Source organism: Saccopteryx leptura, chromosome 2 (genome assembly GCF_036850995.1).
Source record: "Saccopteryx leptura isolate mSacLep1 chromosome 2, mSacLep1_pri_phased_curated, whole genome shotgun sequence".
Taxonomy (NCBI): Eukaryota; Metazoa; Chordata; class Mammalia; order Chiroptera; family Emballonuridae; genus Saccopteryx; species Saccopteryx leptura.
In genome coordinates this window covers 203264875-203289377 of record NC_089504.1, presented here as the reverse complement: position 1 = coordinate 203289377, position 24503 = coordinate 203264875, and the positions used below count along the sequence as shown (strand labels likewise).

Here is a 24503-nt window from a genome sequence, read left to right as displayed (position 1 = left end):
ATTTCTGATATTATTTTAGATAATTGATCAAAAATTATTTTTATCAGTATGCCAATACTGTCTATTTGTCTTTTAAAATTCCTAACTGTGCTGTGAGATGCTTAATTTTCTAATACATAAAAGGATAATTCAAAATCAAGCTACTTACTGAAATCATACTACACAAATGACTTGTCTCAGTGTAAATCTCTTCCAGGTCTTTAAATCTGCAGGTGTATAATGGTTTAATTGGACAGCTATGCTCTGATTACATTATCATTGTCCACACTCCCATTCCATCCAGCCTCAGTGTTCCCGGATGATACTGTGCTTATTGTTTCTCTATCGCTGACTTGTCTTCTTTTCCAACATTAAAAAAGAGATTTGGGAACTATGGACCAAGTTTTCTGTGGTTTAAAGGTAATGTTGACATCAAATCAGATGACAGGACTTTGATTCTACCTATGCTACTGATCTCATACTACTTAGTATCTCTGCATTTCTGTATCCTCATCTGTACGGTGTTCATAAGATATCTGCCTCCTAAAGCAATTGTCAGAAAAAATTAAGAAGCTACAATTCGTTTACGTACTGTGAATATAAATGTGCAATGAAAATTTTATTGTGCTGCTGTTCGTACACCGAAAAGGCCCATGAAAAAAAAAATTAAGTCTTGCCTAAATGACATTAAGCGTATTTATTTTATCAATATTATATATTGATATAATTTCAAAACACAAAATTGAAAATAATAATACAACAAACTCTTATAATTTCACACTCATTCACTAACTGTTTGAATTTAATGCTGTAAAAACTTTCTTATTCTTTCTCTCCGATTGGAGAATTTTTTCTTCAACCATTTGATAGTAGGTTAGACATTATGTAACATTAATGTGACACATTCTTAGTGATTTCCAAATTATTATTGTGCTACATAGAAAATGGCCTGTTTTTCATGCTTTTATTTCTCTTGAATGTATAAGTTGCACTGTGGGAAGAAAATATCTCTTCAATATATATCATTTGCATTTCTCTGTCAAGTCATTCCAGAAATGTTTCCGTGTCTATGTAATTAACTTACTCAATAAGTCCAACACCATGTTAAACTAGGTATTTGCAACTATTAAGAATTAAATCACTAGCTCAGTCATAATTGAGATTATTGAATTTTGACTTCATTATGAATATAGCTTAATTGGCTTAATATCAGCTGTTTACTGGTAATTTTTTGGAGTGAAAATGCTTCTGGCCAAATAGTACACTTAAAAGTTTTTGCCTAGGCCCTGGCCGGTTGGCTCAGCGGTAGAGCGTCGGCCTGGCGTGTGGGGGACTCTGGTTCCATTCCCGGCCAGGGCACATAGGAGAAGCGCCCATTTGCTTCTCCACCCCCCCCCCCCGCCGTCCTCTCTGTCTCTCTCTTCCCCTCCCGCAGCAAAGATGGCCCGGGCGCTGGGGATGGCTCCTTGGCCTCTGCCCCAGGCACTAGAGTGGCTCTGGTCGCGGCAGAGCGACGCCCCGGAGGGGCAGACCATCGCCCCCTGGTGGGCAGAGCCATCGCCCCTGGTGGGCGTGCCGGGTGGATCCCGGTCAGGTGCATGCAGGAGTCTGTCTGACTGTCTCTCCCCGTTTCCAGCTTCAGAAAAATACAAAAAAAAAAAAAAAAAGTTTTTCCCTACTATCAAATTATAATATATCATTCAATTCTTTTTTTATTAATTTTAATGGAGTGACATTAATAAATCAGGGTACATATGTTCAGAGAAAACATCTCCAGGTTTTGACATTTAATTATGTTGTATACCCATCATCCAAAGTCAAATTGTCTTCCATCACCTTCTATCTGGTTTTCTTTGTGACCCACCTCTCCCTCTACTCCTTCCCTTTCCTCCCTCCCCCCACCCCCAGTAACCACCACACGCTTATCCATGTCCCTTAGTCTCATTTTTATGTCCCACTTATGTATGGAAATATACGGTTCTTAGTTTTTTCTGATTTACTTATTTCACTCAGTATAATGTTATCAAGGTCTATCCATGTTGTTGTAAATGATCCGATGTCATCATTTCTTATGGCTGAGTAGTATTCCATAGTATATATGTACCACATCTTCTTTATCCAGTCATTTATTGAAGGGCTTTTAGGTTGTTTCCATGTCTTGGCCACTGTGAACAATGCTGCAATGAATATGGGGCTGCATGTGTTTTTATGTACCAATGTTTTTGAGTTTTGAGGGTATACACCCAGTAGAGGGATTGCTGGGTAATATGGTAGTTTTATTTTTAGTTTTTTGAGGAACCACCAAAATTTCTTCCATAGTGGTTGTACTACTTTACATTCCCACCAACAGTGGATGAGGGTTCTTTTTTTTCCGCAGCCTCTGCAACACTTTTTATTATCTGTCTTGTTGATAATAGCTAATCTAACAGGCGTGAGGTGGTATCTCATTGTAGTTTTGATTTGCATTTCTCTAATAGTTAATGAATATGAGCATCTTTTCATATATCTGTTGGCCATTTGTATTTCTTCCTGGGAGAATTGTCTGTTCAGGTCCTCTTCCCAATTCTTTATTGAATTGTTTGTTTGTTGTTGAGTTTTATGAGTTCTTTGTATATTTTGGATATTAGACCCTTATCTGAGCTGTTGTTTGAAAATATCATCTCCCATTTAGTTAGCTGTCTATTTGTTTTGTTGTCAGTTTCTCTTGCTGTGCAAAAACTTCTTAGTCTGATGTAGTCCCATTCATTTACCTTTGCCTTCACTTCCCTTGCCTTTAGAGTTGAATTCATAAAGTGTTCTGTATAACCAAGGTCCATGAGTTTAGTATATATGTTTTCTTCTATGTACTTTATTGTTTCAGGTTTTAAATTTAGGTCTTTAATCCATTTTGACTTAATTTTTGTATAAAGGAACAAACTGTAGTCGAGTTTCATTCTTTTGCATGTGGCTTTTCAGTTTTCCCAGCATCATTTGTTGTAGAGGATTTCTTTTCTTCATTGTGTGTTGTTGGCCCCTTTATTGAAAATTATTTGACCATATATATGTTGTTTTATTTCTGGGCTTTCTATTCTATTTTATTGGTATGAGTGTCTACTTTTCTGCCAATACCATGCTGTTTTGATTGTCATGGCTCAATAATATAATTTGAAGTCAGTTATTGTAATGCCCCCAGCTTCATTCTTTTTCCTTAGGATTGCTTTGGCTATTTGGGTTTTTTTTATAGTTCTATATAAATCTGATGATTTTTTTGTTCCATTTCTTTAAAAAATGCCATTAGAATTTTGATAGGAATTGCATTGAATTTGTATATTGCTTTGGGTAATATGGTCATTTTGACTATATTTATTCTTCCTATCCAAGAACAAGGAATATTTTTCCATTTCATTGTATCTTTTTTAATTTCCCTTAACAATGCTTTGTAGTTTTCATTATATAGGTCCTTTACTTCTTTGTTATGTTTATTCCTAGGTATTTTATTTTATTTTTTTGTTGCAACCATGAAGGGGATTATTTTTTTGAGTTCGTTTTCTGATGTTTCATTGTGGGCATATAGGAAGACAATGGACTTTTGTATATTAATTTTTTATCCTGCAACCTTACTGTATTAGTTTATTGTTTCTAGTAATCTTTTTGTGGAGTCTTCTGGGTTATCAATGTGTAGGATCATATCATCTGCAAAAAGTGAAACCTTTACTTCTTCTTTTTCCATATGAATGCCATTTATGTTTTTTCTTTTCCGATTGCTCTGGCTAGAACTTCCAGCACCACATTAAATAAGAGTAGAGAGAGTGGACAACCTTGTCTTGTTCCTGATTTAAGGGGAAAAGTCCTCAGTTCTATGCCATTTAATATGATGTTAGCTGATGGTTTATCATAAATGGCCTTTATTATGTTGAGATATTTTCCTTCTGTACCCATTTTGTTAAGTGTTTTAAACATAAAATTTTGTTGTATTTTATTGAATGCCTTTTCTGCATCTATTGATAAGATCATGTAGTTTTTGTTCTTTGTTTTGTTGATATGATGTATTACGTTAACCATTTTCCATATGATGAACCATCCGTGTGATTCTGGGATGAATCCTACTTGATCATGATGTATTATTTTTTTAATATGTTGTTGTATTTGATTTGCTAGTATTTTGTTTAGTATTTTAGCTTCTGTATTCATTAGAGATATTGGTCTGTAGTTTTCTTTTTTTGTGCCGTCCTTGCCAGGTTTTAGTATGAGGGTTATGTTTGGCCTCATAAAATGTGTTTGGAAGTATTGCTTCTTCTTCAATTTTCTGGAAGACGTTGAGAAGAATAGGAACCAAATCTTCTTTGAATGTTTGATAGAATTTACTAGTATAGACTGTCTGGCCTTGGCCTTTTATTTTTGGGGAGTTTTTTAATAGTTATTTCTATTTCCTCCCTTCTTACAGGTCTGTTTAGGCTTTCTGCTACTTCATGACTCAGTCTAGGAAGATTGTATTGTTCTAGAAATTTATCCATTTCTTCTGTATTGTTGAGTTTGGTGGCATATAGTTTTTCATAGTATTCTACAATAATTCTTTGTATATTGATATCTGTGGTGATTTCTCCTCTTTCATTTTGGATTTTGTTTATATAAGTCCTTTCTCTTTTTTCTTTGGTGAGTCTTGCCAAAAGTCTGTTAATTTTGTTGATATTTTCAAAGAACCAACTCCTTGTTTTATTAATTTTTTCAATAGTTTTTCTTTACTCTATTTTATTTATTTCTGCTCTGATTTTCATTATTTCCTATCTTCTGCTGGTTTGGGGTTGTCTTTGTTCTTCTTTTTCTACTTGCTTAAGATGTGAAGTTAAGTTGTTTACTTGGGCTCTCTCTTGTTTGTTCATATAGGCCTGTAGTGAGATGAAATTCCCTCATTTTACTGCTTTTGCTGCATCGAAGAGATTCTAATATGTCATATTTTTATTTTTATTTTTTATGTATCTTTTGATCTCTGTACTTATTTCTTTTTTGACCCACTCATTTTTTAAAAGTATGTTTAGTTTCCACATTTTTGTGGGTTTGTTTACCTCTCTTTTACGGTTGAAATCTAGTTTCAAAGCTTTATGATCAGAAAGTATGCTTGGTATAATTTCAATTTTTCTGAATTTGCTGATGTTATTTTGTGGCCCAACATATAATTAATTCTTGAGAATGTTCCATGTACACTAGAGAAAAATGTATACTCTGGCACTTTTGGATGAAATGTCTTGTAGATGTCTATCATAGCCAATTGTTCTACTGTTTTCTTTAAGGCCAATATTTTTTTATTGATTTTCTGTTTGGATAAATGATCTAGAGCCATCAGCGGTGTATTGAGTTCTCCAAGTATGATTGTATTTTTGTCGGTTTTTGTTTTTAGGTCAGTCAGTAGCTGTTTCATATATTTTGGTGCTCCTTGGTTTGGTGCATAATATTAAGGAGGATTATGTCTTCTTGATTCAGTGTCCCCTTAATCATTATGAAATGACCATTTTTGTCTGATTACCTTTGTTGTCTTGTAATCAGCATTGTTATATATGAATATTGCTAATTGCTTTTTTTTTTGGATGTTACTTCCTTGGAATATTGTTTTCCAGCCTTTTTCTTTGAATTTGTTTTTATCCTTGATGCTTAGATGTGTTTCTTGTAAGCAGCATACAGTTGGATTTTCTTTTTTAATTAATTCTGCTACTCTGTCTTTTTATTGGTGAGTTCAAAACATTTACATTTAGTGTAATTATTGATACTTGTATGTTTCTTATTGCCATTTTATATACTGCTTTCTGTTAGTTTTGTATCTTGTTTGATTCTTCTCTTTTGTTTTTCTATCATTTGTTTTTATTTGGTTGCAATCTATACTTCTTTCCTCTGCTACTTTTTCTTTTTAAGTCATGTGCTTCTGTGGTGGTTTTTTCAGGGGTGGTTACCATTAAGTAATGGAAACAGTACCTACCATGTTCATTGTAGTACAGTATCTCATGAGTGCTTCTGCACTCCATCCTCCTTTGCTACTGTTAATCTTTGTTCTCTCCCCTTTTTGTTTTTTTGTCACAGTTTAAATTTGATTTTATTGTGTTCTCAGTGGAGCTTTTACTTTTGATTTTGCTTGATTTTGTTCTTTGTATCTGGTTAGAAAACCTCCTTTAGTATTTCCTGAAGTGGGGGGTTTTTGATGATAAATTTCCTTCTCTTTTGTATCTGTGAATATTTTCATTTCTACTTTGTATTTGAAGGATAGCTTTGATGGGTATAGTATTCCTAGCTGGAAGTTCTTCTCTTTTAGAACTTTAAATATTGGGTTCCACTCTCTTCTAGCTTGTAGAGTTTCTGCTGAGAATTCTGATGATAATCTAATAGGCCTTCCTTTATATGTTGTATTCTTCTTTTTCCTGGCTGCTTTGAGAATTTTTTCTTTGTTATTGGTTTGTGCTAATTTTATTATGATATGCCTTGGAGTAGGTTTGTTAGGGTTAAGATAACTTTGTGTTCTGTTTGCTTCTTGAATTCAAGGCTTTAGTTCTTTCAAAGGGCTTGGGAATTTCTTGTCTATTATTTGTTTGAGTGTATTCTCCATTCCATTTTCTCTCTCTTCTCCTTCTGATATATTTATTATTTTTATGTTGCTGTTTTTGATGGAGTCAGACAATTCCTGTAAGGCTTTCTCATTTTTTTTTTGTATTTTTCTGAAGCTAGAAATGGGGAGAGACAGTCAGACAGACTCCCATATGCGCCCAACCGGGATCCACCCGGCACGCCCACCAGGGGGTGATGCTCTGCCCACCAGGGGGTGATGCTCTGCCCCTCCGGGGCGTCACTCTGTTGCGACCAGAGCCACTCTAGCACCTGGGGCAGAGGCCAAGGAGCCATCCCCAGAGCCCGGGCTATCTTTGCTCCAATGGAGCCTGGCTGCAGGAGGGGAAGAGAGAGACAGAGAGGAAGGAAAGATGGAGGAGTGGAGAAGCAGATGGGCACTTCTCCTGTGTGCCCTGGCCGGAAATCGAACCCAGGACTTCTGCACGCCAGGCCAACGCTCTACCACTGAGCCAACCGGCCAGGGCCGCTTTCTCATTTTTTTTAATTTGTGAGTCTCTCTCTTCTTTTCTGTTGTGCCTCAAGTTGCCTGTTTTTTATGTCACTAATTCTCACTTCTATCTGGCCTGTTCTATTAGCTAAGCTTGTTACCTTGTTTTTCAGTTAATGAATTGAGTTTTTCATCTCTTTGATTCGTGTTTATAGTTTCAATTTCCTTGGTGCTATATTCTTTGTGTTCGTTGAGTTATTTTTTGAGCTCTCTATATTGCCTTTCTGTGTTTTCTTGTATATCTTTGAGTGTTTTTGGAATTTCTATTTTAAATTCTCTGTCATTTAATTCCAAGGTTTCCAATCTATTAAAATTGTTTTCTATAGATTTTTTCCTCAAATATCTGTGCTACATCTCTGTCTTTTGTATCCACGATATTTTTTTTCTTTTCTTTAATGGTATCTGAGGGTGGTTTTGTTAATAACATTAATAAGAACTGATAAAAAATAAAAAATTTAAAAAATAAAAAAAATTATTTTTTTTTGAGAATATACTGTGAAAAACTGAGAATTATATTGTGCTAAATGGAACAAAAACTACCTAGAACAAAGGGCTTAAGTTGGGGAGAAGTGACAAAGTGGCAAAAACAAGGAAAGAACCCACAAAATGCCACAAGAAAAATATTTGGATCAATGATAAAATAATTTGTTTGTAAATGATGGTCAAGTTAAAGAGACAAGAAGAAAGCAAGAAAAAGAAAAAAATACTATTGTATTAATGTAACAAAAACTACATAGAATGGCAAGCCAGGGTTGGGGGGAATGCTAATGAGTTAATAAGCAAAGTTAAAGGTACACAAAATGCCACAAAGAAAAAATTGGAATCCAAAATAAAACAATTTATTTGTAAGTGAGGATCAAATGATAGAAAAAGTGAAAGAGAAAAGAAGAAACAAAGAGAGAGGGAGAAAAAAGAAAAAGAATAAAAAAGAATAGAGTTAAGGTTTTTGGAATGTAACCTTCATAGAGAGAAAGAAAAAAGAAAAAAAAGAGAATTGGAAATGTAACACCTATGGATAATGAAGTTCAAGCTGAAGAGAAAAGAATAAGATGAAAAGAGGATAAAAGGACCAAGGTGGAAAAAAAAAAAAAGATTAAAAAGTGGAAAAAGTTATAAAGACTCTGTATTATTCTTGATTTTGAGAGGTTATCTTCTTCCTTTTTCCTTCTTCTCTCTTTTTTTGGTTAGTGGCACTGTACCCCAGGCTCTGCCCTTATGGCATGCTTAGGTAGAGATTTGCAGTTGATGTGTTGCTATGGTGATGACATATACTAGGCCTCAGTCTCATTGGTAGTTGGAGCTTGTTAGTGTTTGCAGGCTCCAATAATTGGAGAGTCTGTTTTCCCAGAGTCTGCCTCCAAGTCTCTCCTTCCTGAACCAGCAGCCTGGTTACCCAGCTGTGAAGTTGCCCCTGCCACTGCCTGGAGAGTAAGAGGCCCTAAGAGCTGGCAAATCCCCACTCTATCTCCACTCAATGCAGGGCTCTGGGTAAGGCTTTGCCAGCCAGAGCCGCCAGCGTAATCAGGCAGGGCTGGGAGCCAATTGCTCTCAATTTGTCTTTCTATGAGCCTCCAGGCATGTCTAGTATGCCTCAGCACTCTGCAGGACCACTCTCCCCAGGCTTTTTGCACTTTGTAACCTGTATTGGCTGGCAGGAAGATGCTCTAGTTTCTGCCTGCAGAACAAGAGGTCTTAAAAGCTGTCAAGTCCCTCCTCCAGGTCCTTTTAGTGCACAGCCTTGAGTATGAAAGCTCTGCTGACCAGAGCCACCAGCTTGGGCAAGTAGGGGGCTAGTTGACTTTTGTTCAGGCTCCTTTCTAAGGTTCCCGAATATATTTAGTTAAATTTGCCTTAGCGTTCTGTGGGACTGCTCTCTGAAGGCTTCTCCCTTGTTAAAAAGCCTACAGCCTCGCATGCCCAACTTCTGCAGTGTTCTCTGAGGTCTGTTCCCTAGAAATGTGTTTTTCACCCTGTATCAGCTGGCAGGTAGTTGCCCCAGCTACTGTGTGCAGAGCAAGTGCCCTAAAAATATCACGTCTCTCCATTGGGTACTCTTAGATCGCTGACCTAAGAAAGAAGACCTTGTCAGCCAGAGCTGCTGCTGGTGTAAGCCAGCTGGGCAGTGAGCAGACTGTGGGTTAAGCTAATTTCAGCAATTGGATCTGCAGATCTGCTCTAGAGACTGTTTGCAAGCTTCCTGCATGCCCCTCCTCCTAACATTTCTGTATTTTTTCTTCCCTGGGAATGTGCTTTGTTAGCCTGTATGGCTGGCATAAGTGCCCCACCTGGAGAGGTTTGAGTGTAAGGAAGTCGGCTTTTGCACACTCCCCATGCGCTGTTGTTCAGGGAGCAGGGATTACACAGAGACTCTGGTTGCAGCCCACTCAGAAGGCTACTGCTGACAGTCTCCAACCCTGCCCCTCTGTCTGGGAATGCAGGCGCCCATGTCCAGGGTCCTAGGAGGAACCACTCGCACACTGTCTGCACTCGCCGACCAGGATATCGGGAGTAAGCAAGGCAACTGCTCGCCCACCTCTGCCAGGGTCCACCACTGGCGTTAGTTCCACGTGGACTGAGCTGTTGTGGGCACACTCTCTCCTTGGCTTGAATATCTCTGCCCCAGCCCAGCTCTTCCCATGCCCCTTGCCCTCACTTTCTCTCAGTTCCAAGTGAAAGCAGCACTTGCTCAGGTCAGTGAGGAAGGTGGAATGCTCCATTCTCCATCTTATTTCCTTCAGGGTTGATTATATATTTAGCTACCTTTTTGCCTAATCATATCTTTGTTTAGTGTATGTGTATTTCAGATGCTCCTGGAATCGTTTCTCTGTCTCTAGTTGTCAAACTTGTTGAAAAATCCAGGAGAGGTATTGGGAGCCCTCCTCATGGTGCCATTTCTCTCAATCCCCCATACCATTCAATTTAATCTGGCTTATAACACAGATGTTATTCATTACTAATGTTTTATTGATGGCCAACATTGCATGTGGGAAATTATTCAAGTTCATTGTAGATTGAAATTATTCCAGTTTATGTTAGATTTTATGAAATTATTCCAGTTTATGTTAGATTTTAAACATTGTAATAGGTTTTATTGCTTATCTTAAATCTGTATCAATTCAGTGACACTCTAAATGGAAGAATGTTCCTGAACCTCCTTCCATTATTGCAATAGCTGTTGTGGTTGTCTGAAGAAACTTGGACTAAGACGCCATCTCCACCATGGAATATACACTAAAACAGTGCTTCTCAAACTGGTCAGACATTAACATAAACTGGATGTCTCATTTAAAATTAGTTTTAAATTAAAATCCCAGGCTCTCTAAGCCAAAGATAGAGAACTGGGGGTAGAATGAGTATCAGTGTTATTATAGGTGATTCAAATGTGAAATCAAATTTGAGAATTATAATCTGAATGAGAGATCAAGAAAAAGTTTATGAGATGTGATAGAGATTAGCACTAATTAAGGCTTCTTCTGTGAGCTGATAAGAAAGATAAAAATTAAAGGAATATTTTAAAGGAAGAATATTTCATAAAAAAACAAGAATATTTTAGGCCCTGGCTGGTTGGCTCAGTTGTAGAGTATCAGCCTGGTGTGCAGGAGTCCCGGGTTCGATTCCCGGCCAAGGCACACAGGAGAAGCGCCCATCTGCTTCTCCACCCCTCCCCCTCTCCTTCCCTCCTTCCTCTCTGTCTCTCTTTTCCCCTCCTGCAACCAAGGCTCCATTGGAGCAAAGTGGCCCAGGTGCTGAGGATGGCTCTGTGTCCTCTGCCTCAGGCGCTAGAATGGCTCTGGTTGCAACAGAGTGATGCCCCGGATGGGCAAAGCATCAACCCCTGGTGGGTGTGCATCCCTGTTGGGCACATGCAGGAGTCTTTCTGAGTTCCTCCCCGTTTCCTACTTCAGAAAAATACAAAAAAAAAATTTAGCACAAGAGCACATAGTTCTGAAATATCTTTAACAAAGATCTCTAGAAAGTAACTATGGTGGATGGAGAGTTTCTTATATCTCTTTCTTATAATCTTTAGGAGAAATTTAGAGCCATCTAAGTGGAAAGCATTCTTAGGCCTGCATATGACATCGAATCTGACTTCTCCTCAAGTAGTAACCCGACTGATAGATCAAATTGTCATAAACCCACATTACAATAAACGGAGAAAGAACAGTGACATTGCCATGATGCACCTTGAATCTAAAGTGAATTACACAGGTAAAACAAATCACTTTTTGTCATCTTAACTGCCTAAATTAATTCAAAATTAGATTTGAAATATTATCAGCATGAATGCATTAATAGTCCATAAAAGTTTAATAATTTGTTATAAAATGTATTATAACTTAAATGGAATTAGAGAATGAAAGAGAAATACATTAATTTACCTTTGAAATTCAACTTTCTAGAAAGTTGACCAGTAGAAGAATGCTCTCAGAGACCTCTATAACCTCAAAGGAGCATTCCAGAAAAAAATAAGTCAAGGTATAATGCATGCCATCTCTATTTCTCATGTGAAAGAAAGGCAGGTTCACCACGACAAAGGCCAGAGTAGGATATACAGAGTAGGGCAAAAGTAGATTTACAGTTGTTCATATGAAAAATAATACCATAGTAAACAATAATACAATAATAAACTGTGTTTCAGGTACTCACAACTGTAAGCCCACATTAGGCCCACCCTGTATGTGCTAAGAGTGAAGTAAGAATTCTTATCCATAGAATAAAATTTTAAAGAAGATTCAATAATATTAATAAAGTGGCAGATGGAGGACTTCCTCTGAATACATAAATAATGTACAAGAAGTCACCTGAAGAGTGAACTTCATACTGAAAGGCTCTGCTCAACTCCAATCTTCATTCTGAGGACTGTTCCAAACAAAATTAGGGGAAAGTGCTGGTACCTCCCTGCTCATACGGAATTTGACCTCCATGTGTAATATAGCAGATATCTAAGGGAGACAATTACTATTGTTAGTTCCATAGCCCTGTCCTCGAGAGTAAGCACCGTGACTTACTCATTTCCCTGTCTGTCCTAGGACTTACATATAGTAGATGCTTTAATAAATGACAGGTGGCTTATAAATTGTTGAGGAAGGTGAACAATTTACAAAAAAGGCTTAAAAGTCAGTGACCAATGCTAATGCTTCTATAAATGCTTAATAAAATAATCACCTAAAAGCTTTTTTAATGTGAGGTATAGAGAGAGAATTAAAAAAAAAATACCTTAGAAAATTTGCCCGACTTTCTGTTAATTGACCCTGAAACACAGCCTTCACAAGATTTTTACAGAACTAGCACTGCTTTCTGTTAAGTCAGTAATTATTTAAAAATCAAATATAAATGATTAAGTGCAGATCTATGACATCATTTATGTTATGAAAGAGTAATTAGGAGACAATGTAGAGGATCCTAAAAGAATCATTGGTGGGCCCTGGCCGGTTGGCTCAGCGGTAGAGCGTCGGCCTGGCATGCGGGGGACCCGGGTTCGATTCCCGGCCAGGGCACATAGGAGAAGTGCCCATCTGCTTCTCCACCCCCCCTTCCTCTCTGTCCCTCTCTTCCCCTCCCGCAGCGAGGCTCCATTGGAGCAAAGATGGCCCGGGCGCTGGGGATAGCTCCTTGGCCTCTGCCCCAGGCGCTAGAGTGGCTTTGGTCGCGGCAGAGCGACGCCCCGGAGGGGCAGAGCATCGCCCCCTGGTGGGCAGAGCGTCGCCCCTGGTGGGCATGCCAGGTGGATCCTGGTCGGGCGCATGCGGGAGTCTGTCTGACTGTCTCTCCCCGTTTCCAGCTTCAGAAAAATACAAAAAAAAAAAAAAAAAAAAAAGAATCACTGGTGGTACCTAATTCCTTGTCAAAAAAGTGCTGCTTTGAACTGCTTCTTTCCCACAAGATTGATATCTAAAAAAATGTCCAGGGTGTATAAAACAAAAATACAAATTGTTTCAGATGAAATGCTAAAAATGACTGATTTTTAAAACTTGTTAGAGATGCATGAGAATCTATTCAAGTTTTTGTTTTGTTTTTCAGATTATATACAACCTATTTGCTTACCAGAAGAAAATCAAGTATTTCCTCCAGGAGAAATTTGTTTTATTGCTGGCTGGGGAAGGCTTGTTCACCAAGGTAAATTATCAGGCCCATAAAAAAAGAAAATGTTTACTTGAAAAAGCATATGTTATTGCACTATCTTGTGACTGTTTTCAACATTTTTTGCAACTCTCATGCTATAACAATTTTATGCAATATCTCTTAAAAGCATTGTCAGGTTTATCTTCATATATTGTATATTTGTACAGTTAAGAAATATTTTCCAAATTGTATAGGGCACATTATAAAACTATAATCCTTACTAGAGGGAAATTCAAGTATCCCCCAAACTCAATACTAATTTTTGTATTATAAAAACTGATAAAGAGAAAAGATACTTTAATTAAAATGAACATAACCAAAGGTTTCAAAAATTTTTGTAAAGCTCATGCATAAAATGGTATCAAAAGTCACATTTTTAGCTTTCACATTTCCTAAATCAATACAACTATCTTTATCTATCTTCCAAAAATGTCTCACATTTTCTTAAATGAGAAAGAAATCCCTTGTAGCTTCAAATGCTGATTCTGCCTACTGACAAAAGGACTCAGTTAGATACGGTGCAAATCTTACATTGAATGGTATGAAATGATATACCATTGATTCACTAGCATTATTTAATAACCTGTTTTTCAAACACACACACAAAAATGCCTATCAATAATAAGTATACATGATTTTTAAAAAGCATTTCAGTACTTCATGTTAAATGTAACTGTCTCACTGATGTCTAAATTTCTCATAATAGTTGCTCATCTAGGACAGAGTTTTGACTATTTGATAATAGTTAAGCAAAAGGAAAAGTCACTATAGTCTGATGAAGAACCTGGCTCCTGAAGCCACAACAGATCACAGATCATAGCCACAATATTTACAAATCATAATTGTATTTAAGATGTGTTTTGCCTGACGAGGCAGTGGCACAATGGATAGAGCATTGGACCAGGAAGCAGAGGATTCAGGTTCGAAACCTTGAAGTTGCTCACTTGAGCGCAGATTCGCTCTTGAGCTTGAGAGTGGGATCATAGACATGACCCCAGAGTCGCTGTCTTGAGCCCAAAGATCACTGGCTTGGGCCTGGGGTCGCTGGTTTGAGCAAGGGGCCACTTCCTCTGCTATAGCCCCCCACCCCTATCAAGGCATATGTGGGAAAGCAGTTAATGAACAACTAAGGTGTGACAATGAAGAATTGATGCTTCTCATCTCTCTCCCTTCCTGTCTGTCTGTCCCAATCTGTCTCTCTCTGTCACTGTCACCAAAAAAAGAAAGAAAGAAAGAAAAAGATGTGTTTAAATCTTGTGGAGATTGCAGGTCCCAGAAGCAAAGCATCCACAGCCAAAATATCCTTACTTCTTGTAAAAGAAAGCATAAAGTCTAAGTCAATCCCTTGTCTGAGAATTCCGATAAAGGCTCCCCACTGCAATCTCATTATGTTGCTGAAAATGCCTCATATCTATTGTCCATAAAATGTATTAAAGTCAAAGACCATACATTCTTTTATTTCCTCCACTTGAAAAATGTCATGATTTATTAAATTTGAAATCTAAAGAGTAAAAATGATTCTTAGATGTGTTCTCTAACAGATTTCAAACTAGAAGACATTTATAACCACAATGTAGACTTTTCAAAAGAAATTATCCAATAATGAGTAAATTTATGGCTCTTTATTCCATAGAAAATTGGTATTCTTTTCCAGAGTTGATCCTTAATGTTACTAAAGATATGCAGGTAATTGACTTAAGAAAGGTCTCTAGGAGTTGTATGGAGCCAAGAGAAAAATCTGTATCTGAGGTCAATTTCATTTAGGAATAAAGAGCTGGATCATGTTTAAATACTTCCTAGGTGACTGCAATTTGGAAGAATTTGAAAACTTTGTGTTATGGTTTCCAGCTACTTCATTTCGTAAAATCTCAACATCTTCCCAATTTGCGTATTTCACACTGAGTAATTTTGCTAGAAAAACCATGAACATATTGTTTAGCAAGAACAAATGAAATGATATTAGTTGGTTAAATTAAGGCAATTAGTAAACTTGAAATACATTTACTGACTTTCATTTGTATGTAAGTATGTATATGTTAATCATTCTTATGGTAATTCATATTGACAAATAAATATTAAATGCAAGAACAACTGCTCAAACTTTCCTTTACCAAAGAGTTTTATCATACAACCAACCAACTTTTATTCCTTGACAAGCAGCAAAATGCATTTTGATTTTTATTATGAAACAAAAGTCTCTCATCTCATCCTTGATCTTCATAAAACAGATGAAAGTGAGATGCTGAATTTTCTAATACCTCTTCAATTTATATCCTTAAAGTTCATTGTTAAACTTGAAAAGTTATCCAGTGATGCGCTGCTGAAAATAGCCACTTGTAACATCTTCTCCCAACTCCATGATCATTGTCATGCTGGTACCTTGAAATCAGTTGTGGTTGGAATATTTAGACCAGGCAAATTGGTAAACAATATATATTGATGCTTTTTTTTCTTGAAAATGAGTCATTAAACATTTACCAACACACCACTGAGTTATGCTTATCTTGCTTTGCACCTTACACACACACACACACACACACACACACATACACAAACACGTTTGTTTCCTGTCTTTTTAGCTGGAGAAGTGGTCATATATATATATATATATATTTACAACCCAGACTGGCAGATGTACTAACATATCCTCAACTTTCTGCCTCTCTTGAGAAGCCAAATAAAATTGCTAATTATTAGAAATTGCTTATCATGTACCTTTTCTGGGCCACTAGACACCTGCTTCTTTCACTCCCTCCTGGGATTAGTATTTCAGTAAAGAACGGTTCATGATGCCAGTAGATGAGTGATTTGTAAAAAGCATGGAAGTACACTCTGCTTTCAATTGCCTCCTTTCTCTTCACCTGCACATGGATGACAAGCTGAATGCGCTTAAATCAGAGCACAGCTCATCCGAGCTTTATCTTCTCTTCAGTGTGCACCTGCTCCATTACACAGTATCACAAGGAGCTGAATGCCATTTTAAGGGAGCATCTCTTCAGGTGCCAAATAAAAAGCACTTGTGGACTTCTGAGCCATTGTTAATTTCCATGAATAAAACTCTGTGTTGGTAGGCTTTTCCCTCCACCTCTCATCATGAGCAATATTGTGACTGTTTAAAATTACTGAACATATCAAAAGACTGGCTACTATTCCTGCTAGCCCTTGGGAACCAAAGAAGGGCTATATACCCATTGGGAAAAACCCACAGATGGCTTTATTATGTGCTTTAGGGTAGAAGGTTTAGCATTTAGTTTCATTATATATACACCCAGTACCAGATAATGAGAGTGAACTGTTGAAATAAATAAGACTGATGGTGGCTTGTTCACTGATGCATGTTGATCACTTCTGCCTGGCTGCCTGCATTATCCATTTTGAACAGGTCCTACTGCAGACATATTGCAAGAAGCTGATGTTCCTCTCCTATCAAATGAGAAATGCCAACAACAGATGCCAGAATACAGCATTACAGAAAATATGTTGTGTGCAGGCTACGAAGAAGGAAGAATAGATTCTTGTCAGGTAAATATATCAAACTGCTCATGCTACATTTTCAGAAAGCATCACGATCTAATGATTTTATTGTTAACAATAATCTTCAGGGTCTCAACTTCATTTTTTTTTTTTGTACACAAAACTGTGACTCTTGGTTTTTATGTGTGGACTTTTTACTTAGTTCTCTTGGGTAGAACTGAACATTAGAAACTCATTTTTACTAACAGAGTTATAAATCAACTGTCTTTAGGGACTAGGCATAAAATGTGAAGGTGGCAGCCAGCCAGGTAAAATACAAAGTTGTAGGCATGGGGTGAGCTGGAGAGAGTACACATTAGCCAAAAGCATTTTTTTTTAATTTTAATATTTTAAAACCTTATGCTGGCTTAAAACAACCAAAAACTAGGTCTCAGGGCCAATTTGGCTTATCAGCTTCTAATATTCAACTCTGATTTAGAGTATGGTCCAGAGGTCTAGTGACCTGAAATAATTTCTTGGATGAAAACAAAACTAGATATCCTGGTTAGAGCCAGTTAACAGTTAACTCCTTGCAAGAAGGTAAATAAAGTATTTACTCAATAGCCTGGCATAAACCTGGCTCTGGAGTGCCTATCTTGGAATTTTCATATTATCGTTTATATTTCCTTTTAGAGATATAATAACATGAACTCAGTGCATCTCAATACTACAATATACTTCAAATACCAATAGCTTTGGATTTGTGTGACTTTCAGAGAAAAGTCTTACCCACAAACTACCTTCAAAAAAGACAGAAATGTCTTGTTGGTTTTTTTGTTTGTTTAATTGAGAGGGAGAAGAGATAAAGAGACAGATTCCCACATACGTTTCGATCAGTATTTACCCGGCAACTCCCATCTGGGACCAATATACAAACCAACCAAGCCATCCTCAGTACCTCGGGTTGACGCTCAAACCAATTGAGTCACTAGCTGTGAGAGGGAAAGAGAGAAAGATGGAGAGAGAGTCACTTCTCATTTGTGCCCTGACTGGGGATCGAACCCAGGACATATGCATGCCAGGCCAATGCTTGATCCACTGGGCCAAATGACCAGGGCACCAGAAATGCATTACTACCTAGAAATGGCATAGCCATCTATTTAGCTGCCTAAATTCCACATACACCCAACAAATAAAAAGTAGATTCTTTTAGATTTTATAATTATAATTAATTCTTAGGTGTAGCATAGAGTAAACATAAAGAGCATGGATTCTGTGCTCAAACCACTCTTACTTGACCCTTATTGGTAAGAGTTTGGGAGAGTCATTTAGATCTTATTGAGAGGTTTAAATGAGATAAAACATGTAAGGCACTAAGTAAGCACTCAAAAATATTAACAGTTCTATTATGATACTTTGTAAGTAAATTTTCTGGCATGTTTTTTGTATCTGAAAATTAATAAAATATGAATGCATTAACATCTACTGGGTTTGAATGCACCTGATAGCAGTACTGAGCAAACAAATAACTAACAAATGCAGACACAGCAATATATACTGTGGGAAAGCGGTTTCACCTGTTAAAGTTTGAACAATTTATTACATATATTAACATATAAATGTTGCACTAATTTGACTTGATACAAGACTTTTTAACAGACACTTAAGTAGCTGAATCTGTATAGCTGTTTTCCAGTTAAATTAATGTCTCAAGTCATGTAAACTAAACTTTGACATAATTTTGATTAAATAGGAATACATTATTTTAAATTATGAATGTGTTATCATTGACACATCACTTAACTAAATTCTTTGAAGCATTATTTCAGCTCCTGTAATGTTGCCCTATTAGTCATTCACACGTTCTTGAATATCTTCTGGTTTACCAAAGGCTTGCGTTTGTGAGACACTTGTCTGGATTTTAAGGCACCATGAATGGCTGTAGAAGGTCCTCTCTAATGAAAACTGACTTAATGGCACAAAGAGCAAGCCTGCTTTGCTAACTATTCAGAGCCTGGCTGTATAGCAGTGGTTCTCAAAGTGTGGTCCTCAGTCCAATAGAGCAGCATTACCGAAAGTGTCATAGTTGCAAATTCTCAGACCCCACCACAGAACTGCTGAATCAGAAACTCAAAGGGTGGGGCCTAGCAGTGCGTGTTTTTCTCATGTCATCCAGTGATTCTGATGTCTGCTAAAGTTCAAGAACAACTACTCTCAATGAAAAGTCATCAACTTTTACACTCAGGTAGTCAAAAAAGGTAGTGATTTTGTTTTTCTTTACAAATATAGCATCGAGGTGGAAACATAAAATTTTGGCTAATTTTTTATGTTCTGGACATTCACTCATATTTTCAAAGTACATACACTTCTCTGAGATTGTGGGAGAAGGAACTAGCTTCACTGAACACACCAGAAAATTAAGACCAAGAGAATTTATATAACTGAACTGAAATGGTGTGATTAGAACATGGGAAGCGATAGAAGGAGATACAGGTCTCTCACCAGACAGACAACCCAGCTGTTGGGCACCAAGCCGACTGGTGAATACTTCAAATAACTGCGGCTAACCCAATATGAACTTGGTAATTTAAAAATCTTTGTTCATGTAATCAGTGTCTGGTTTCTGCTGTCTGTTTAAAAATTTAAGTTATTTTAGAAAAAAATGAAAAAAAAATAACCCAAATGACTCTTTTTTAAAAACATCAAAATAGTTGACATTTGTTTTTAATAATTTCTAATTCACATATAACTTCAAGTCTATAATTATTCTTACCTTGGATTGACTGTGCTCCATAAATATTTCTGAACCCATATTATGATCTAAGGACTTGGAATGTTGAAATAAAAACCATAGTCCCTGCCTTCAAACAGCTTGCACACGTTTGTTCCACACAGAGTGGAGGTAACCTATATTTTCCAGTGCAATTTATGCTCCTCTGTACCCAAGAGTGAAAAGGTGCTTTTATAGGCCATATTCTTCCCCTTAAACATAGGTCCCAAACATAGTAATGAATCAGGCAAAAAGCCTCTCAGGATATTTCTAACATCAAGCCTGGGCTGAAATCTACTATTCAACGATTTCAAACAAAATACACAGGCTTTAAATTTCTTTGTAAGTACATAAAAAGGCAGATTAATTTAAAACTTTTTACACAATTAACATAAAAAATACTTGTCAATTTTGTCATTAATTATGGTACAATATGTTTGCATTATACTCATTTGAATTACATGGAATAATCATGAAATTAACTCTACTAGGACCTGCTGTAATTAATATTTATGAAAATTAAAAACATTTCACTATTTGAAACCTCAGATGAAGCATGTGTTCTTATCACGAGAAATTATCAGTTTTGCCTCTTTCAGTTGAAACATTTCATTTCAAATCTGATTGCTTTTGCCTAATGCTGAAAAATTAATGCTACCCAAGAGAACAAAAATCAACTTTATGTGTGAGTTTTCAGTTTTTCTAAAGTACATAATACAGAATAATTTTCTTTTCCACAGATCCCTTCATAATATTAAGAGCACATCTTCTATAATCAATAAAATCAGCTTTTAATAAATATTTTGGTTGAAATGATTCTCTAAGTTGTGCATTAGAGAATTTTGTAGTGCACATTAAAATGCCATAATAAGCCCTGGTCAATTAGCTCAGCAGTAGACCATCAACTTGGTGTGTGGAAGTTCCGGTTTTGATTCCCTGTCAGGCACACAGGAGAAACAACCATCTGTTTCTCCAACCCGCCCCACCTCCCTTACCTTCCTGCAACCATGGTTCGAATGAACAAGTTGGCCCCCAGCACTGAGGATGGCTCTATGGCTTCACAGGCAATAAAATAGCTAGCTCAATGGCAAGCCTGGCTCAAGTTGTGAAAGTCCAAGGTTTGATTCCCGGCCAGGGCACACAGGAGAAGCACCCATCTGCTTCTCCATCCCTCCCCTTCTCCTTCCTCTCTGTCTCTCTCTTCCCCTCCCACAGCCACTCTCCATTGGAGCAAAGTTGGCCCAGGTGCTGAGGATGGCTCCATGGCCTCCGCCTCAGGTGCTAGAATGGCTCTGGTTGCAACAGAGTAACATTCCAGATGGGCAGAACATCACCCCTTAGTGGGCATGCCGGGTGGATCCTGGTCAGGTGCATGTAGGAGTCTGTCTCTCTGCCTCCTCACTTTTCACTTCAGAATAAATGAAAAATAAATAAATTAAAAAAATAAAATAAAATAGCCCAGTGGCTGAGCAATGAAGCAGCAGCCCCAGATGAGCAGAACATCAGCACCAGACAGGAATTATTGGGTGAATCCTAGTCAGAATGCATGTGGGAGTCTGTCTCTCCATCTCCCTACATCTTAAATAAAATAAATACCAGAATAAAGTCAAGAAACTCTTGTTATAAATGTGCATTAAAAATTATACATAAATGATTTTTAAGTTGTCTTAGTTTCTCTGCGTTCTAATTGAGCAGCAAAAGGTTTTCATTCTTGACCTATGGTGATGGTAAGAATGTATGCATACAGATGACTTGCAATTAAATCATATTTTTCATCTCTATTTCTGAATTGATTTGCTAAAAACAATATTGTGTATTTATATCAATTGACTACACACTTATAATTTTCTTTTGTAATTTACTATTTAGGGGGATTCTGGAGGACCATTAATGTGCCAAGAAAACAACAGATGGCTTCTGGCTGGTGTGACATCATTCGGATACCAGTGTGCCCGGCCTAATCGCCCAGGGGTATATGTCCGGGTCACAAAGTTCACAGAATGGACAAAAAGTTTTCTCCATTAGTGTGTTTCCTAAACCAAACATGGAAATTAGGCCATTTTCTCATTCCACTCTCAAAAGTGTGGAAATTAATAGTTTTGTAAAAAAGAGTTTTTAAAAACCCTTATTCATACCAAACTACTAAAATCATGAGAGGAGAGAAAAAAAAAACTAAATTAGTCTTTACAATACTAATTAATATAAAATAATACATTTTTTGCCTGACCAGGCAGTGGCTCAGTGGATAGAGCATCAGACTGGGATGCAGAGGACCCAGGTTCGAGACCCCGAGGTCGCCAGCTTGAGCATGGGCTCATCTGGTTTGAGCAAAGCTCACCAGCTTGGACCCAAGGTTTCTGGCTTGAGCAAGGGGTTACTCGATCTGCTGAAGGCCCGTGGTCAAGGCACATATGAGAAAGCAATCAATGAACAACTAAGGTGTCGCAACGAAAAACTGATGATTGATGCTTCTCATCTCTCTCCATTTCTGTCTGTCCCTATCTATCCCTCTCTCTGACTCTCTCTGTGTCTCTATAAAAAAAATAATAATAAATAAATAAATAAAATAATACATTTTATTGTGAACAGCTATTTTAAAGATATAATTTTCTTTGTTATTAATCACTTTTATCACATTCTCTTATTTAAAGGAATGTTATTTTAAATCATTTATTATTCACTTAAGACAGTGTAAGCAATATTAGAAAAAGTAAAATAGACTCTTTAGCACAAAGTATGTTATTGTTTGAAATAAACTGCCAGAAATGATCTAGTTCCAGCTTAAATTGCTATCATCAGAAACTCTATAGTTTTCCTGCTTTTCTCTTCAAATGCAATTCAGTTCATTTTGAACATATCCTTAACAATTCCCCTACTCATAAAAATTATATATTGTAAGCTCATGTCACAAACCTCCACTAAATTGATTGAACATTCCTCCCAAATAAGCTAATTAAAAAGCAAACAAGCACAAGTCTGTATATTGCCCTTGTATAAAAATAGAAGGTAAATATAATGATATTGTATTTCTTTTATTGGATCTTTTATTACCTGGGTTATTTATACTGTCCACTTATTTCAAGCTAGTATTTTCAGTTTTTAAAAAAATTATGCATATTTAAGAAATCCAACTATTAAAATATTTTTTCCAATTTACGTGTGTTACAGTGGATGTTTCTAACATGTGCAGAACACAGCTGCCAGAAGGCCAAAAATGTGAAATAAATTAATTTGTTTCACTGTTTTAATCTCTTGGATCATTTCCAGAGTAAGTGTAAACTTCAATTTAGCATACCACACAAAATATATTGACTTATTTGGAAAGGCCACATTCATACCTACTTAATACAAACATGCACGCGCACACACACACAATTTTTACATGAGTCTATATGATGCAAAGTTATAGAAGAAAGAATAAGGTTTAAAGGAGTTGAAAGACTAGATCCACCAGCATAGACTGGCCTTTTGGAAGAAAAAAACATGGGCTATGCCCAAAGGAATGATCATTATTGATGTACTGAAGCGCCATTGGGGAACACTGTGTAAATGGGAGGGACCCTGAAAGTTCAGCGAGGGGAGAGTAGATAATCATGTGTTGTCATGAAAGATTCTCAGTACCAGTCAGAGAATAAAGAAAAAATCATATAAAGAAGGTGTGGCCATATGATTGAGGACTACAAACTCCTGGTAAGCAATTGTGGAATTTAGTTTTAGGACATAAATCAGGAGTCTCTGAGCACACTATTGTTTTTTAAGATCTTTCCAATGACCTGTTCATGATAGCTAGGAAGGATGGAACAGCAAGGGGTAAGCAGCGTTATTTTGATTTTACTCCCGGAATATTATTCCTGAATTCACCTGCATTTCAAAACACCTATTAAGAACTATACTCTGAAAATGCAAACACCCACAACAGATATACACACCATGTAGTCCTTTTTATTTTTCAAATGTCAGTTAAGATTTTAAGAAACCCTTAAGACAGTCTCACAGCCATCTTCTAAAAAGAGGGAAGTTCACTGTCCCACTCCTACTAACTTAGGAGTTTAGTAATGACTAGTACCAGAAGGGTTATTCAGGCCCGGATCAAGATAAAAGGCAAAACCAAGGCCCTTCGCCATAGCTTTGCCTCTCCTGCATGCAGCTGTTGTGATCAGAGGAGGCAGAGACAGTGGGGGAAAGCCTGATCTCCTTCTAATGAGTCCTGACTATAGGGTGACAGGCACAGTGGGAGCTTGGTGGGAAGAGGTAGATCCCAGCAGCTGGCCTCCCATTCTGCCCAGAAAGATGGGGAGCCAAGAAAAGAGAGAGGGTTGCTAAATGTGGGTGGATCTAGGCTTAGCATGCAGCTGCCTATTCCCTCAGTCTCTACGCAGCTGAAAAGATGCCAATGCCACTAACTTCTGTTTTGCCCTTTAGTTTTGTCAACCAGCTCTAGATGTGTATTGCTGAAATGAAAGCTATTATCTAACTGGAAAGGACTGCAGGGAAAAAAAAGAGATGAGGTTTAAAAAGCTTTATAACCACCCTTTTTATTCTTACCACTTTTAAACAGTAATGTGTTATCATTTTCATGGATTGACGCACACCTCTCTTGCATTTGGTTCACTTGAAAGATTTAGATGAGACGGATGATCATTCTTCAGAAACAAGAACTTTTTATTTGTTTAAAAGGAGTACAGGGACATGTGAAGACGAGATAGTTACAACTCTCTCTGGAGAAGGAGCCACAAGCATTGGAGACACAAGGAGATAAGAAAGAGAGGCCCCAGTTTATTCTCCCAGCCAAACCTTCAACAGTGAACACATGATTATTGATGCCCTTTGGCCATTTTCCACACTAACTCATAGTTTCTTTCCTTGTTAAAATGTTAGTATGCTTTGCTACCACACCAATGTGACCACTCACCTGGTCCCAACTGTAAAACCCTTGTATTGAGCTGATAGATGCTAAATCGAGCTAGAAAAAAACCTTAGACAAATGATACAGCTCTCTGCCTCCAGTTTCATTCCCAAACCCCAAACAAACCCTCTGCTTTGTGGTCAAGGGAGGGGCCAAACTGATTCTAGAACCTTCAGAGAGCTACTTGTGGTTATTTA

General features: G+C 37.2%; 1 protein-coding gene across 4 annotated transcripts in view; it reads left to right on the top strand.

Annotated features, from left to right (window-relative positions):
- Positions 1-22604, top strand: part of TMPRSS15 (transmembrane serine protease 15) — a 163665-nt gene extending 141061 nt beyond the window's left edge. For all 4 annotated transcript variants that reach the window (XM_066365895.1, XM_066365892.1, XM_066365893.1 and 1 more), the window contains 4 exons: positions 11082-11263; positions 13076-13171; positions 16560-16699; positions 21270-22604. In XM_066365895.1, coding sequence (XP_066221992.1) covers positions 11082-11263; positions 13076-13171; positions 16560-16699; positions 21270-21425 — 574 coding nt within the window. In that variant the 3' untranslated portion in view covers positions 21426-22604. The remainder of the gene's footprint in view (positions 1-11081; positions 11264-13075; positions 13172-16559; positions 16700-21269) is intronic.
- Positions 22605-24503: the final 1899 nt, after the last annotated feature.